Source organism: Centruroides vittatus, unplaced genomic scaffold (genome assembly GCF_030686945.1).
Source record: "Centruroides vittatus isolate TY-2023 unplaced genomic scaffold, ASM3068694v2 contig_458, whole genome shotgun sequence".
Lineage (NCBI taxonomy): Eukaryota > Metazoa > Arthropoda > Arachnida > Scorpiones > Buthidae > Centruroides > Centruroides vittatus.
In genome coordinates this window covers 677,125-691,546 of record NW_027122254.1, presented here as the reverse complement: position 1 = coordinate 691,546, position 14,422 = coordinate 677,125, and the positions used below count along the sequence as shown (strand labels likewise).

At 30.2% G+C, this 14,422-nt stretch overlaps 2 protein-coding genes across 2 annotated transcripts in view; one reads left to right on the top strand and one right to left on the bottom strand.

Annotated features, from left to right (window-relative positions):
• The window catches only part of LOC136977390 (protein HID1), a 65,040-nt gene extending 63,573 nt beyond the window's left edge, over positions 1–1,467 (bottom strand). Inside the window, exon 1 of the mRNA XM_067272850.1 lies at positions 1,303–1,467. Within this exon, the coding sequence (XP_067128951.1) occupies positions 1,303–1,368 (66 nt within the window). The 5' untranslated portion in view covers positions 1,369–1,467. The remainder of the gene's footprint in view (positions 1–1,302) is intronic.
• A 502-nt stretch (positions 1,468–1,969) lies between these two features.
• Ccz1 (vacuolar fusion protein CCZ1) overlaps positions 1,970–14,422 on the top strand; it is a 37,356-nt gene continuing 24,903 nt past the window's right edge. The window contains exon 1 of the mRNA XM_067272863.1: positions 1,970–2,206. Within this exon, the coding sequence (XP_067128964.1) occupies positions 2,132–2,206 (75 nt within the window). The 5' untranslated portion in view covers positions 1,970–2,131. The remainder of the gene's footprint in view (positions 2,207–14,422) is intronic.

Genomic DNA, 14,422 nt, shown 5'->3' with positions numbered 1-14,422 from the left:
ACTGCTGGAACGAAAAAAAGGTTGTTATTTTACTGTATAGAAACAATTCCAGTAAGCTTTGTTTATTTAAATAAAAAGAAACCACAAAATTAAAAACTCCTCTCCAATTTAGGTGAACAGTAGACTCACAGGCATACCACATTAAAAATGTCTACTCCCACAAGATTAAATGACATTTACACAATGAAAAGCTCTCGCACTTACATCATATAAGAGTGTGACTATAGAGATGCAAGCAAGAATATATGGCAAGAAGAGATGACGACGTTTCATTCTCTCTGTTTCTTCTCTCATTTATTACGATCACACAGACAAGAGTGGAAACGTCATCACCTCTTCGTGCTCACTCGCATCTGCATAGTCGCACCCAAAACATCATTTACACATAAGTGCTCTAAGTCAACGGTCGACAACCGGTGGTCCGTAAGAAAATTTGGGTAGTCCGTGGAGAAATTTAGACATTGATCAACTGAAGGTTATGCGAAGTATTAAGAAAAAAATGCAAAATGCTTAGTTGCTTTTTTTCACTCATTGGGGGTTTTTATTCGAATCTAAACCAAATACAAAGCAACTGTTATCAATAAATAATGAACAATAAACAATATAGTGAGTGCGATTGTCGTTCTTTGTGGAAAAGTGCTAAGATTTGTAAACTTATTTCAAACAAGCAGCAACAAACTTTATGCTTGCATTAATTTGTTATAATTAAACATGCAAGTTTCATATTAATATAGTAAAATTGAACTTTTATGATTATCATTCTAAAGATTTTGTATCGTTTAAAAAAATTCATGATACTGATCTGCGGGATTCAAAATTGTGAGTTTAGTGGTCCGTGAGGTCAGAAAGGTTGCCGACTGCTGCTCTAAGTTACACATAAGCTCTCACATAATTTACACAAGAGTTTAATGATGTTAACTGTTACAAGAGCAACTCTCACAATCTACTCTTGCCATATAAATGGGGTTTAAATTATTTTTGCTTAATCCTTTATCATCGCAAGTTTACATCTATGAAACAAATCATTTGAAATTAATTCATAAAATCAAGAATTTCAGATTTCAATTTTAAAATTATATAATATTCTTTATATAATTTTAAAAAGATCATCATCATATTTGCATTAATTTATCGGAAATTAATATTTATAATTTCAAAATTAATATAATATTAATTTATAATTTTATATAAAGTTCAAGAGCATTTTTAATATTCAATTTCTCAGATTTATTTATAAATTAAATTAATTTAAAGATTTAACATTAAGAATTAAATTAAGCATATTGAGGGATTAAAATTTACTTGAGTTTTTGTCGTCAATTGAATAACAGCTTTGCGAAAATTCAACTTGGAATCCGTATTACCCATTTCGTGTATGAGGCAGAATTCATTCGCCTAAACACGAAAATAATTAAGTCAAATTTTGTTGACAAACTCTCCGTCTGCCGTCAACCATAACAATCGACGACGACGACGACGAACTCTATCGGACAAAATATTCATTTTTCTTCCGCCTACACATTTTTATACTTATTATCTCTTAAAATTTTAAATAATTAAATTAAAATATCAATAAAAATATTTTTGTTACAATTAAATTTTAAAAATTAATTTCTATTATATATAGTATCACTTTCGGTAAAACTTCACGGTTATTTTTATATTATAATATCCGAATTAATAAATAATTTAGTAATTTAAAATCACTTATAAATTACATTATATTAATTAATTTACTTTAATATTAATAAAATTAAATAAATTAAATATAAAAATTTGCAGACGATAAGTTACGGCCGATCACGTGATCGATGCTGCTGTTTTTAATTTTTTTTACTTTTTTCTTTACCGTTCTTATATATATCGATTTTTGTATTATTTTACGGAAAATTTTTGAAAAGAATTTATTTATTTTCAATTTATTTTTGAAAAGTTTAGAAAATACAATCATTGGAAATTTAACAAGAATAGTAAACTATAGAGGGCAGTGTTGACATAGTTGCATTTTGCTGGTTTGGAAGAATAAAATCATTTAGTGAAAGTAAAATTTAAAAAAAAAAAAATTAATGATTTTTGAAATTAATTAAAGAAATACAAATTGCATTTTAATGAAAACGAATAAATATAGATCATGTCTGCTAAATCTCCAATATCTTTACTGAATTTCTTTGTATTTAATTCAACTTATGGAAACAGAGAAGGAGAGGTGAGTTTTGATAGCTTTAATTAATTATAAATACTCTATAAGTGAAAATGCTAAGCTTAAAGATCAAAAGGAAATACACATGAGAGCATTTTAACAATTTAAAACACAATATAACATTCCACAATGAAAATATATCATTCAACATTAATACATGTCACAGTAAGTTAAATAGTTCACAAATGATACACAAATTATTGAATATAACAAAACTTTCTGTCAAATATATGTAATATACAGATATAATGTTTTTTATAGGAAACAATTGAGTGCAAATGCAGCTCTAAATGAGGAGGTAGGGACCTTATTGGAACCGTACGTCGTGTTCTTAGCAGTAAAAATATCAAAGGTTAATCGATGGGCTACATGTGACCCTTTGTGAGGTATAGCCCTAGGAAATCAGCCTATCTGGAATTATTTCTCAAAATAATGCTAAAAATAAATTATCTAGCAAAATGGTTTCTCTTACATTTATGGTTTTTTGGATATTTCCTCATTTAAGTCTAAAATTCATGGATCATTTTGTCAAATTCAGTGCTAGAATCTTATCAAAAGTTGTTTTAATAAATATAATTAATAATAATCTAGGATGAAATGTTTGATCACCTCCATTCCTAAAGCAGGGGTCGCTCTGGAAAATTTAAAAATATCACCAACCATTTGCCAGTTTTAAATTTTTTTGCCACTTCAAATTATGGGGATACTGTAGATTACTATCTATGGAATTTTGGGACTTTGAGTATATATCTGAACTGAGGGGACTGAGACGAGTTCAACAGTACCTTACTTTTGGGCCAGAGGCAAAAAAATAAAAAAGTTATCATAGTTTTTAAGTTATGATACTTTTTTAATGCTTTTATACAGACGGCACCATTAGGGATTGCAATTGCTGGATCTCTCATCCAGCAATCCAGCTGGATCCAGCACATTCTTCAGCCTGCTGGATCCAGCATCAGGTGTGGATTCAGCACTGCAGATCTGCAAATACTCAGTTAACTTTCTAAATAATGGTGAAAAAGTCTACGTTGTCGCATTGCCGCTTTGCTAACTACTAGACTGCTACTAATTACTTACTGACTACTTTACTAACACTAATAATTAAATTACTTATAAATAAACTATACCTTAATCAATCCAGAAAAATTTAATAAAATAATAACATATTCAATCGCTTTTAACAATCTTCCTCAGTTACAAAAGAATACAACATTAACTATAGAACATAAAATGTGTTTGGAATAAATATAAAAAGAATAGTGCTTAATTACATTCCATTTTTAAACAAGATACATAGATGTACTGCCAGGTCTAATAATTTTCGTATTGTATACTGACGTAATCCCACTGTTTTCAAACTTTTAAGAAACGATAAAAAGAAAGAGGATCGGAATTCCACAGAATATGAACAGGTATATATATTCGGTGCCTTTACACGACCAACGTTTCAATTTCAAGCTTGTTTATGTGGGTGCAACGATGCGCAGTTTAAAACAAAGGCTCAAGAGCACAAATATACAATCAGAACCTTGACAATACTGCTCGGGCATCATACGCAAGACAGAGGGATGTTAACATCCAATGGGATCAAGCGGCAATTATAAAAACGACGACGAATAAGCAAACAGTCAAACATCTTGAGAGATTGGAAATCTGCAAGGCGCACATGACAACTGGTTGTATAAACCATAAAAATGTGGACTCATTGTCGACCGTGTGGAGATCCTTTTACATTAATTAATGTTATTAACGGACAATGCTGGTTTCGTTGTTATATCTCATATATATATATATTTATATATTTTTTTCCGCTATTTATTTTGTTTATTTATCTATATTCTGTCCATTTGGGCGTTTTCTGTTAATTTTTATATTTATTCCAAACACATTTTATGTTCTATTTTTTTGTAACCGAGGAAGATCATTAAAAACGATTGAAAACGTTATTATTTTATTAAATTTTGCTGGATTGATAAAGGAGTAGTTTATTTAACTTATTCTACTTCCAGTACATAGTTTTATATACTTATAAATAACTACAGACTAATATGTAGAGCCTATATAAGAAAGCTGGTAAGACTGATAGCCACTTAGCCACTGATTATCCGTCCTTACATTATTATAATATATTAATATAAATTAATTAGTAGAATTAACTTTGCTAATATTTAACTTAAAGATTACATTATAATTATAATCTAACTAAACATTTAAAGTTAATTATCTCTATCTCAAGTGTTAAATCGAACCAAAGTTAAGTTTACTACCTAAATGTGTAAGAAGTTTTACTGATTTATAGTGATCAGTCTAAATAATAAAAGTTTCTTAAGTATTTTTAAAAAATGTTTTATCTCTTTAAAAAAAACCATAAATTTCTGGGTAGATAGATAGACAGATAACACTTTATTGCACCAAAAATACATCCACTCTGGATCCGCGCTGGATCCAGCTGGAATGATTTCAATCCAGCAGAAATCCAGCTGGATTGAAAACACTGCTGGATTGCAATCCCTAGGCACCGTAGTTGCTAGTGCTGCCATCTCACGGTAAAGTCTGCAAACAAATTTTAAAAAACACACTGAAAAGCAAGAAATTGCACGAACAGTCAAACGCCACTCCTTTTTTTCCTTTTGTTCAAGCATCACAACTCCCGATTGCGATAGTGTGGTCGGCTGGTAGTACTAGCCGACCGCGAGCAATAGCGAGACTGAGAAACTGTAGCCCCCAAGATTGACTAGCGAGGATGTGCAAAAAGGACTTAACTCGAACTGTAGATGATCAGTGTGCTCATGGATAAACATCTGCCACTGTTGCAGGTATATATGTCCGGTCTGCCTGTTAAACACGTGATAGGCTTAGCTGAGAGAGCAACGCAACTCCTGATCATCGTGCGATTGCCGAAAAAAGTATGATAACTTTCTTATTTTTTGTCTCCGGCCCAAAAGTAAGGTACCGTTGAACTCGTCTCGGTCCCCTCAGTTCAGATATATACTCAAAATCCCAAAATTCCATAGATAGTAATCTATAGTACACCCCAAATTATTTATTGCCACCAGTTTTACTTACTAATTAATGCAGGTGCTGGTAGCCATCTGGAAAGCAATAGTAACATGTTAAGCTGTCACTTATAAAGAGAAGATTAGATGTTCGGTCTCAGATTCAAACAAGACCTGGTGAACATGTATTCTTAAACACAAACTATTCCTTGTCCAAATAATAGGTTTCACTTCTCAAGCATTTCCCAAAAACAGAGCTTCTGAAAATTTAGTGTTTAGCTTATAATTTTTGAAAGTTTCATGTCTCTGAGCAACGATAGCCGAGTAGATAAAAGTTACTACACACTGGAGCTAGATGATATAGGTTCAAATCTTCAGAATTTTAGTTCAGTTTTGTTTTTTTAATGTGTAACTTTGTTACTTCACTGTATCATTAGCATTATTATTATTACTGTACTATTATTATTCCTCATGTTTAAAGCTGATAAAACAAGAGATTAAAAAATCGGAATGTTATTTTCTGTTTAGCGAAAACAAGTCTCTGTAGATTTAACTCTTTTACGTTGTTAAATAAAATTTTTATTTCTTCATATTTGTTTTCAGATATGATGGTACTGTTATATTTGAAGTGTAGCAAATATGAGTGCGTGAGGAAATTGTCCATAATATTAACAATTAAAAAAATAAAAAGCTGCGACTACACTTCCCTATTTTTATATCGCTTGTCGTTTTTGTCCATGTGCAGTAATGTCTGAAGCTTATTTGCTTGTGAGGACATAATATCCTTATGTTTCTATATTCAACGGTTGACTCAACAGTGAATTTTCTGTTGAGTCCCTCTGTTGAACAATCTGACGTCACGTTTTGCAGAAAAAAAGAAACGTTTCTCGTTGAAAGGGCACTTTTCATGATGGCCGACATAATTAAGGAGAAGGCAACGATTGTGATTGTTTTGCTAAATAATTAAAGTAACTGCTTATCCATTATTCGAATAAATCCTTTTATTCAAATGAACCCTTATCTGTATCATTTTCTAGTATACTTGGTCTTTCTTTAATAATTTTAATTAATTTCTTGAATATTTATATCATTAGGAAGACTTAAAGAGAGCCAAATATCGGTCGTAATCAATTTTGGACAAATGAAAAAAATCTTAATATTTCAATATTGACCAAATTATCCAACATAATCATGCAATCACATGTTTTATTATATACAGATTGTTCATTAATCTGTCCACTATTACAGCACCAACAGAAAGAGCAAATGAATAGTTTCTATAAGCAAAATTTACTTTTTCGTGGAAGCTGCCATATTAGTTTGTTGAATACTCAATGGTCTTTCAGGTCATTGAGACCGTTGAGCTCAACGTAAAACAGCGCTGACATCACTAATCTCAATGGAGAACTCAACAGTCCATTTAGAAACATTTTCTTTTCATCGTTGAGTCAACCATTGAATATAGAAACGTATGGTATGTAAAATATGTGAAAACAAATGCGAAGAAATAAAAGTTTCATTCAAATCTGAGACCTGAACATCTGGTTCTTGTTAGCAATAGGAATTCTTTTTGAATAATTTTTATTCATTTTACACAGTTATGAAATGCGACAGCAAAAGATATCCACCCCCTATTTAACAAAAACCTCAACAATGTAGTGTAATAAAAACAAAGAAAAATAACAAAAAAAATATATAAACATAAATTATAAATAGTGCAATTTAAAAATATATAATAAAAGTAAAATGGAGATGTTAGGCAATCTAAAATAAAAAAAATTTAAGAAATGAAAATTTTACACTTATAAAAGTCAACATGCTACACATATATAATTATAATAAAACAATAAAAACGAGAGAATTATACACACTGATTATCCTAGATATTAAACAAATTCAATTTCATGATTGATATAAAATATTTTGACATTTGTTTTTAAAATGACTAAAACTTCATACAGTAAGTGTTCTGCAGGTTTCATATTCTCAGCAATGTGACAAAAAATTGATCTGTGTAATAAAGTCAGGCGACATCAAGGAGTGAATATACATGAAGAACTAAGGGTGGATCAACTGGGTACTTTTAATGAATAATTTTGAATAACACATTTGATCACAGTGTTTAAACAGTATTTCAAAGTTCTTTCACATCAAAATTTTTGTTTTAGTTTACTAAAAAAAGATCAAAGTGAAAAAAATCCCAAATTTTCTGTTGGTCGATAAAAAATTCTCAATCTGGAAACACCCGGGTGGCATAAAACTGCCTTCAGTTCTCAGTGTCACTTCCTACTTTTCTGCACAAACTTGCTGTGTGACATCATGAAATCACTAGATGTGTAGTGTATGGGACTCCCATTGCACATTAATTAGACATTTTGCTGTTTTTTCTGAAGTGTGCTTTGTGATTCAATTTTATGCTGAATGTCAAAATAAGTGGACTAGAGTTTTTATCACCACTTGCCAGTATTATATTTTTATCGCCACTTTAATAAAAATATCTTCAAGTGGCGATTTTGGCACTACACAGTGCGACCCCTGCTAAAGTGATTTTAAATTTTGTTCTAGAACTGTTTCAAATTTTTTGTAGGTAATTTTGAAGTAAGGAGCCAAAAATGCCCCTTAATTAATTAATAAGCATCTGTTGGTTATTATGGTCAAGCAGTTTAACATTATTTATTTCAGTGATAGTGCCAGTGATTACATATTTTTATAATTATTATTATTATATAATTTTAAAGTGTGTTTTTTTTTATGAGGAATGATTTTTAATGTTAGATGACTGTTATCAAAGTCCAAGTTTTGACTTGAACTAGTTAAATTTGTTAAACAGGTTGAGTCAGATATTCTTTTAATACAAATTTAATAAAAAGGAATGTTTGTTCTGGAAAATTTATCATAACATTGTTTTTTAAGGAAATAATTTGTACTGTGTACCTACTACTACCTATAATATCCTATACACTGTTTCTTGTTGTAGAATTTCTTCTACTGAATTTTTAATAAATGGTTATATACAGGTAACCCTTGATATTTGCAGTTAATTGGTTCCTCAAGTATACATCACATATATTGAAACTGCACAGATTGAAGTTGACATTCAATGAGAATTAAATTAATTTGTGAATTAGATCATTAAGAATTTTCTGAAATCATAAATTGTACATTTATATTTGCTTGGACAGAGTAAAAACATGGAAAATGAAGAAATCAAATTTTAAAAAATTTCTTGAAGAGTTATTGATTGATTAAAAATTTTAGACAAAGTACAGGAAAAAATAAAATTAAAGATTGATTATAGAGCATTTAGACTAAATACCAATGTAACCCAAAAAAGAAAAATATGAAATAAAAAATTTTAAACAAGCTAAATATTTATCAAGTATTGCCTTCACAATTTCTCCTTTTTGTAGTTTTGTGTAAAAGCTGAAGAATTAAAGCAGAAATTTTTGTGGAAATTACAATAAATATGAATAAAGCAGTTAAACTATTCAAGTAAAAGCACTGCACTAGGAGAAGTAAAATTAAGTTTTCCTTACTAACTAATGGTGAACAGGAGTGGGAAGAAGGAATCAGTTTGGCATTACTAACTCTGAGCTCTTTCAAGCTGGAAACATTGAACTTCTTGAGAATAGATCCACACTGAAATTGCATATATTTAGAATTACCTATATAAATAAGATAAATTTATCAGTAAATAAAGTCTTTGAAATTTACTGTAGTTTTTTTAAAAGTGAATTTTCTTAAGAGAAATAAAAATATTTATTTAAATGAGTAAAGGGAGTAAAATGAGTAAAATCTAGTGATAAAAGTAAATCAAAAGAATATCAAGGAAGTTAGACAGAAAAATTTAGATATTTTTATTGAAATGTTAGTTTTCATTAAAACTATCTTGTCAACAAGAAAAGTGTGTTTTGATAAGTGAAGTTAGACAGAATGTAAAATGAATCTGATATTGTGAAATTTTTGCTCCAGACTTTTGGGTTTGTTGCTAGAATTTCATGATTTTTAACTATGTTTATTGTACATCTTTTTACTTATATATTTTTTGAATGTCTGTATACATGTATTTTTACACTTATTTCTTTATTTACTTATTGTAAAAGAATGGAAAGACAAAAGTAATAGAAACAATACATTAAATTAATCAAAATATACTGGGGGGATTGTAAAACTCAGTACAATATTACAATATAAAAAATATACAAGAAAATAAGTTGTCTTCATTGTTGTCATGTCCAATCACCAGGAACAAAGTAGTGTTCCTTTGCAGAAAGGACCTTTTATTAGAGGCTATGCTGCGAAATTATGTAAAGCAGTTAAAAAATTAGTTTCTTATATATTTTTTTATATTGTTAACATACTGTCAGCCATTAAAAAACAAAAACCGTAATGTTTCCAGCAATAAAAACTATTTAATAATAACGTTTTCGACTGTTTTAAACAGCCATCATCAGTTACAACGAACTTAAACAAAAAAGAATGCAGAAAAAATAGAACACAAGCAATACAAATATTTAAAATTCAAAAATAATTCCAAAGTAAAAAATGCCGTCGTATATTAGAAACTAACAAAACTGCGCATGCGCTAAATATCGTAGTAAGAATAAAAATAAAAACAAATAACAAAAATACTTCCGCAAAAATATTTCTATTACAAGAAAAGAAACGTTATGCATTTCGGTAAAACGACTTCCATGCCGTGGATAAAGCATCTGCATCCCTATGGTTAATGCAACCCGTGTTAACGTGGGCTTTGTATATTTCCAGCTTTTCTAGATGTTTCAGCATTTGTTTGTTGGTCGTGGCCCTGATAATAGATGCTTTGTCCCAATGAACGTCGACATCTTGATGCTTAGCGAAAGCTGCTAGCACAGTAGAATCTAAGCTCTTATTGATGGAGTATCTATGCTCCTTAAGCCTCTGCTTTAAATGTCTCATAGTTGCACCAACGTATACCAGATCTGTGTTAAATCGGCGATCTTTTAAAGGTATAGAATATACCCCCGTCTTAAAACTCTGGTTTTCTTTCTTCTTGTCGTTTCTTAATAATCGATATACTGTAGGATTACGCCGATACAACACCTTCATGTTGTTATTTCTGGCTACTTTCTTAATCATCGTGTGCAAGAATGGAAAATAATTGAGAATCACTTTTCTTCCTTGATTCATAGGAGGAAGCTGCCGATTTTTTGCCTTCCGAAATTTGTCGATAAGCCCATCAATCTCCTTACTCCGATATCCGTGTTGTAATGCTGTAGTGCGGATGTAATCTAACTCCTTGTAGGTGTCAATAACACTGGTGCAATGTGTGTGAGCACGTTTGATCCAGGCGTGAAAAGCTGCATACTTAAAATTCATAGGATCGAAAGAATTTTTTGGTATAATAATGGGCTGATAGCTGGGTTTTCTATAAACGTCCGTCCATATTTGACCCTCCTTGCATGTGATTGAAAGATCAAGGAAATTTACATTAGAAGCACTTTCTTGGTCCAGCGCTAAAGTCAAACCATACGGGTTTTTGTTGATTTCTTGAAGGAACTGCAGAGCGCTACTATTATTTTTCCAAAGGATGAAAACATCATCAACATATCTTGCATATAAAATGATTTGGTGTTGAAAGAAGGGTATGACTTTGTTTTCCAAGCGACGTAAAACAAGCTCACATAAAATAGAGGACATAGGGCTCCCCATAGGTACCCCTCTTTCTTGCAAATATGTTTCATCTTCAAATTCGAAAAACGATGTGTAACATATTAAATTTGCAAGCTCCAAAATGCTGGAATGGTATTTCGTTGCATTATCTATATTAGCAAAAAGAAAGTCTCTCAGTTCACAAAAACACGGCGGCAGTCTTATAGACGGAAACAAGGACTTAAAATCCATCACTGTCATATATTCCTTATCCTTGAGTGTAATGTTGTTGAGTTTTTCCACCAGTTGCACTGCGTTTTGTATAGCATAGGGGTATTCTTGAATCTTTGGCCGGATAAACTTGACAAGCTGCTTCTCAATGGCAAATGTAGGGGATCCGCACTTCTCTATTACAGGGCGTATTTGGTAACCAGGCTTGTGCGTTTTACCAAAAGCGAAAATTCTAGGCGTTTTTGGAGCCTGTAAAACTGAATTATGCATACGTAAAATACGAGCCAACGGGGTTAAAGAGAATTTCTTGACTCTTTGCTGCAGCGATTCCATATATTTGTTGGGAGCATGTTGACATTCGGTGGTTCTGATGTATTCATGTAATTTATGGTTATACGAGTCACGTTTTGTAAGGACAACACCTTTAGATTTATCTGCTTTAATAAGTACTATATCATTCATTTGTAGCCATTGTCTTGACATTTCAATGCAGCTGTGGAAACGTCTTGCTTCTAAGTTAGACTTTCTTTCATTTGCGGAGCTAAACCTTGCTTTCCATCTGATGTAATCTTGCCCAGTAGTATTCATATCCTTGATAATTAATTCAATATTTGGAACAATATCCTCAGGCCTTGGTACAGTAGTAGGAGCATAGAGAGGGCCATATTTTAGAGCTTCAAAAAGACACTTTGGAGGAGTGATGTTATCCCAAGCTGTTACAAATGTATTATTTATCAAACGAGGTTTGACGTTCTGCCCACGTAGTAACCATTTAAGTTTTTTGACATAGTTACGTTTTAAGTTTCTTTCGAAGGAGTACGTTAAGCTGATCATTCTGCTGTTGACATCCTTCAGAAGCAACGGGTCTTGCTCGTAAAGGTGATCTTCCAAGCGAATAAGCTCATGTAATAAGGCATAATAACGCCTTCTAGAATACCTGATGGCTTTGTTAAGGCAAAGATGTTTCAGTTTTGGTAATAAAGACTCACACCCTACAGGGAGACGTATCCGATAAATGGAATTCGGGAAAACATTATTTAAGCGGCATTGCGAAAGGAATTCAAACTTTCCCTTTGCTTTGTATAGCTTGATAACAATTCTTCTATATATCTTGGCCGGCGTAGCCATGAAGTGCAATAATTAAACTAGTACTGGAAAGATAAACTATTAAAAAACAAAAACCGTAATGTTTCCAGCAATAAAAACTATTTAATAATAACGTTTTCGACTGTTTTAAACAGCCATCATCAGTTACAACGAACTTAAACAAAAAAGAATGCAGAAAAAATAGAACACAAGCAATACAAATATTTAAAATTCAAAAATAATTCCAAAGTAAAAAATGCCGTCGTATATTAGAAACTAACAAAAATGCGCATGCGCTAAATATCGTAGTAAGAGTAAAAATAAAAACAAATAACAAAAATACTTCCGCAAAAAAGTAATAGAATTCTTTTCTTGTAATAGAAATATTTTTGCGGAAGTATTTTTGTTATTTGTTTTTATTTTTACTCTTACTACGATATTTAGCGCATGCGCATTTTTGTTAGTTTCTAATATACGACGGCATTTTTTACTTTGGAATTATTTTTGAATTTTAAATATTTGTATTGCTTGTGTTCTATTTTTCTGCATTCTTTTTTGTTTAAGTTCGTTGTAACTGATGATGGCTGTTTAAAACAGTCGAAAACGTTATTATTAAATAGTTTTTATTGCTGGAAACATTACGGTTTTTGTTTTTTAATAGTTTATCTTTCCAGTACTGGTTTAATTATTATACTGTCAGCCTTTCTAAGTTGAAATTTATGTATATATTTTTAATTTTGGCTTATCAGTGAACTTTTTAACTGTTTTACATAATTTTGTAGAAATATAGTCTCTAATAAAAGGTTATCTCTACAAAGGAAGACTGTTCTGTTCCCGGTGATGGACATATGGAAATGAAGATAACTTAGTTTCTTGTAAATTTTTTATATTTTGAATATACTGTCAACCTTTTTTAATTGAAAATTTAGTACAATATTGTTATAACTTATCAAATATTCAAAATGTTTGTTACTTAAAATTTTTTTAAATTTATTGAATTGAAGAATATCATTTATAAATAAGAATTAAAATAGAAAATTTGAGTTTTAAAATATTGTAATATAAGTACAAGTAGCACAGATGCAAAATATCAAAACATAATTTTTTTTTTTAATTTTGTAAGTGCATTTATTTATTATGACAATATTAAATTTAACAATCATTTACTACGGGAATACTTTAGAAATTCTCAATTAGAATGATTAATACATTGTTGAATTAAAAGTTTTAATCATAAAAACTGAAATTTAAACTAAAGAAATATTTATTTATATAGTAATAATTTGAAAGAAAACTAAGTAAGTTAATAACATTATTTGACACTCTTATAAAAAAAAAAAAAAAAAAAAGATATTTGTTTAAAAGTATAATAAATGATGATTGATTAATTTTATAAAATTTATACATGAATGCTTCTTTATTGTTAAAGTTTATTTTGTTTCTGTTATTTGTATTGTAATTTACATGCTGTTGTTTCAAATTAAAAGTTTATACTGTTTAAAAAGGATTAAGAGAGCCACATAAATATATTTTCTTATTAATTTTTGTCTGTCCAACATTTCTGTAGTAATAATAAACGATGCTTTTAGCCCATGACTATAAATTAGATAGAGTTAGATAACCTAATAAATAGGATTTAACAATTTGGAAGTACACCAAGGTCGACAGAAAGAAGGACCAGATCTTTTACAAAAAGGTTAGTCTTTAATAATCACATTTCAAATTTAGGTAAGGATGCATTTCGGGTACAAGGACCCCTCATCAGCTTACAAACACATGGCACCAACATAATAATTATAACACTAATTTGTATTGGTTAACTATTAGGTTTGGTTTTTTTCACTTTGTCATCTCCTGACCTTTTCTTGATTAATTGTAAGTTATTACTAATTAATTTAATTAAATTATCCCCTCAGAATGTCACAATAGCAATAATTATAAATATTCTTATTGTTTATTATATTCGATATTAGAGTATTTCTATTGTTTATTATTACACTATTGTATTCAACTAGTGCAATTTTGGTTCATGTGCATTAATTGCTAGATTAATTAATCATGTTAAGCAAGGTTTTCCAGTAGTAATTTTTAAGGGCTTGAATTAAGGGCTTATATTTATATATATAAGCCATATTAGAAGATAAAATCATTAAGCTTAATAAAAAAAATACTGTTGTGTTCACTTAAATTCCACTTAACAGAGCATTGGATAAGGAGCAGTTTGCTTAAAAACTTTTCCATTTTCTCAATTTTCTTTCCCATGTTTTACATTAGTAGG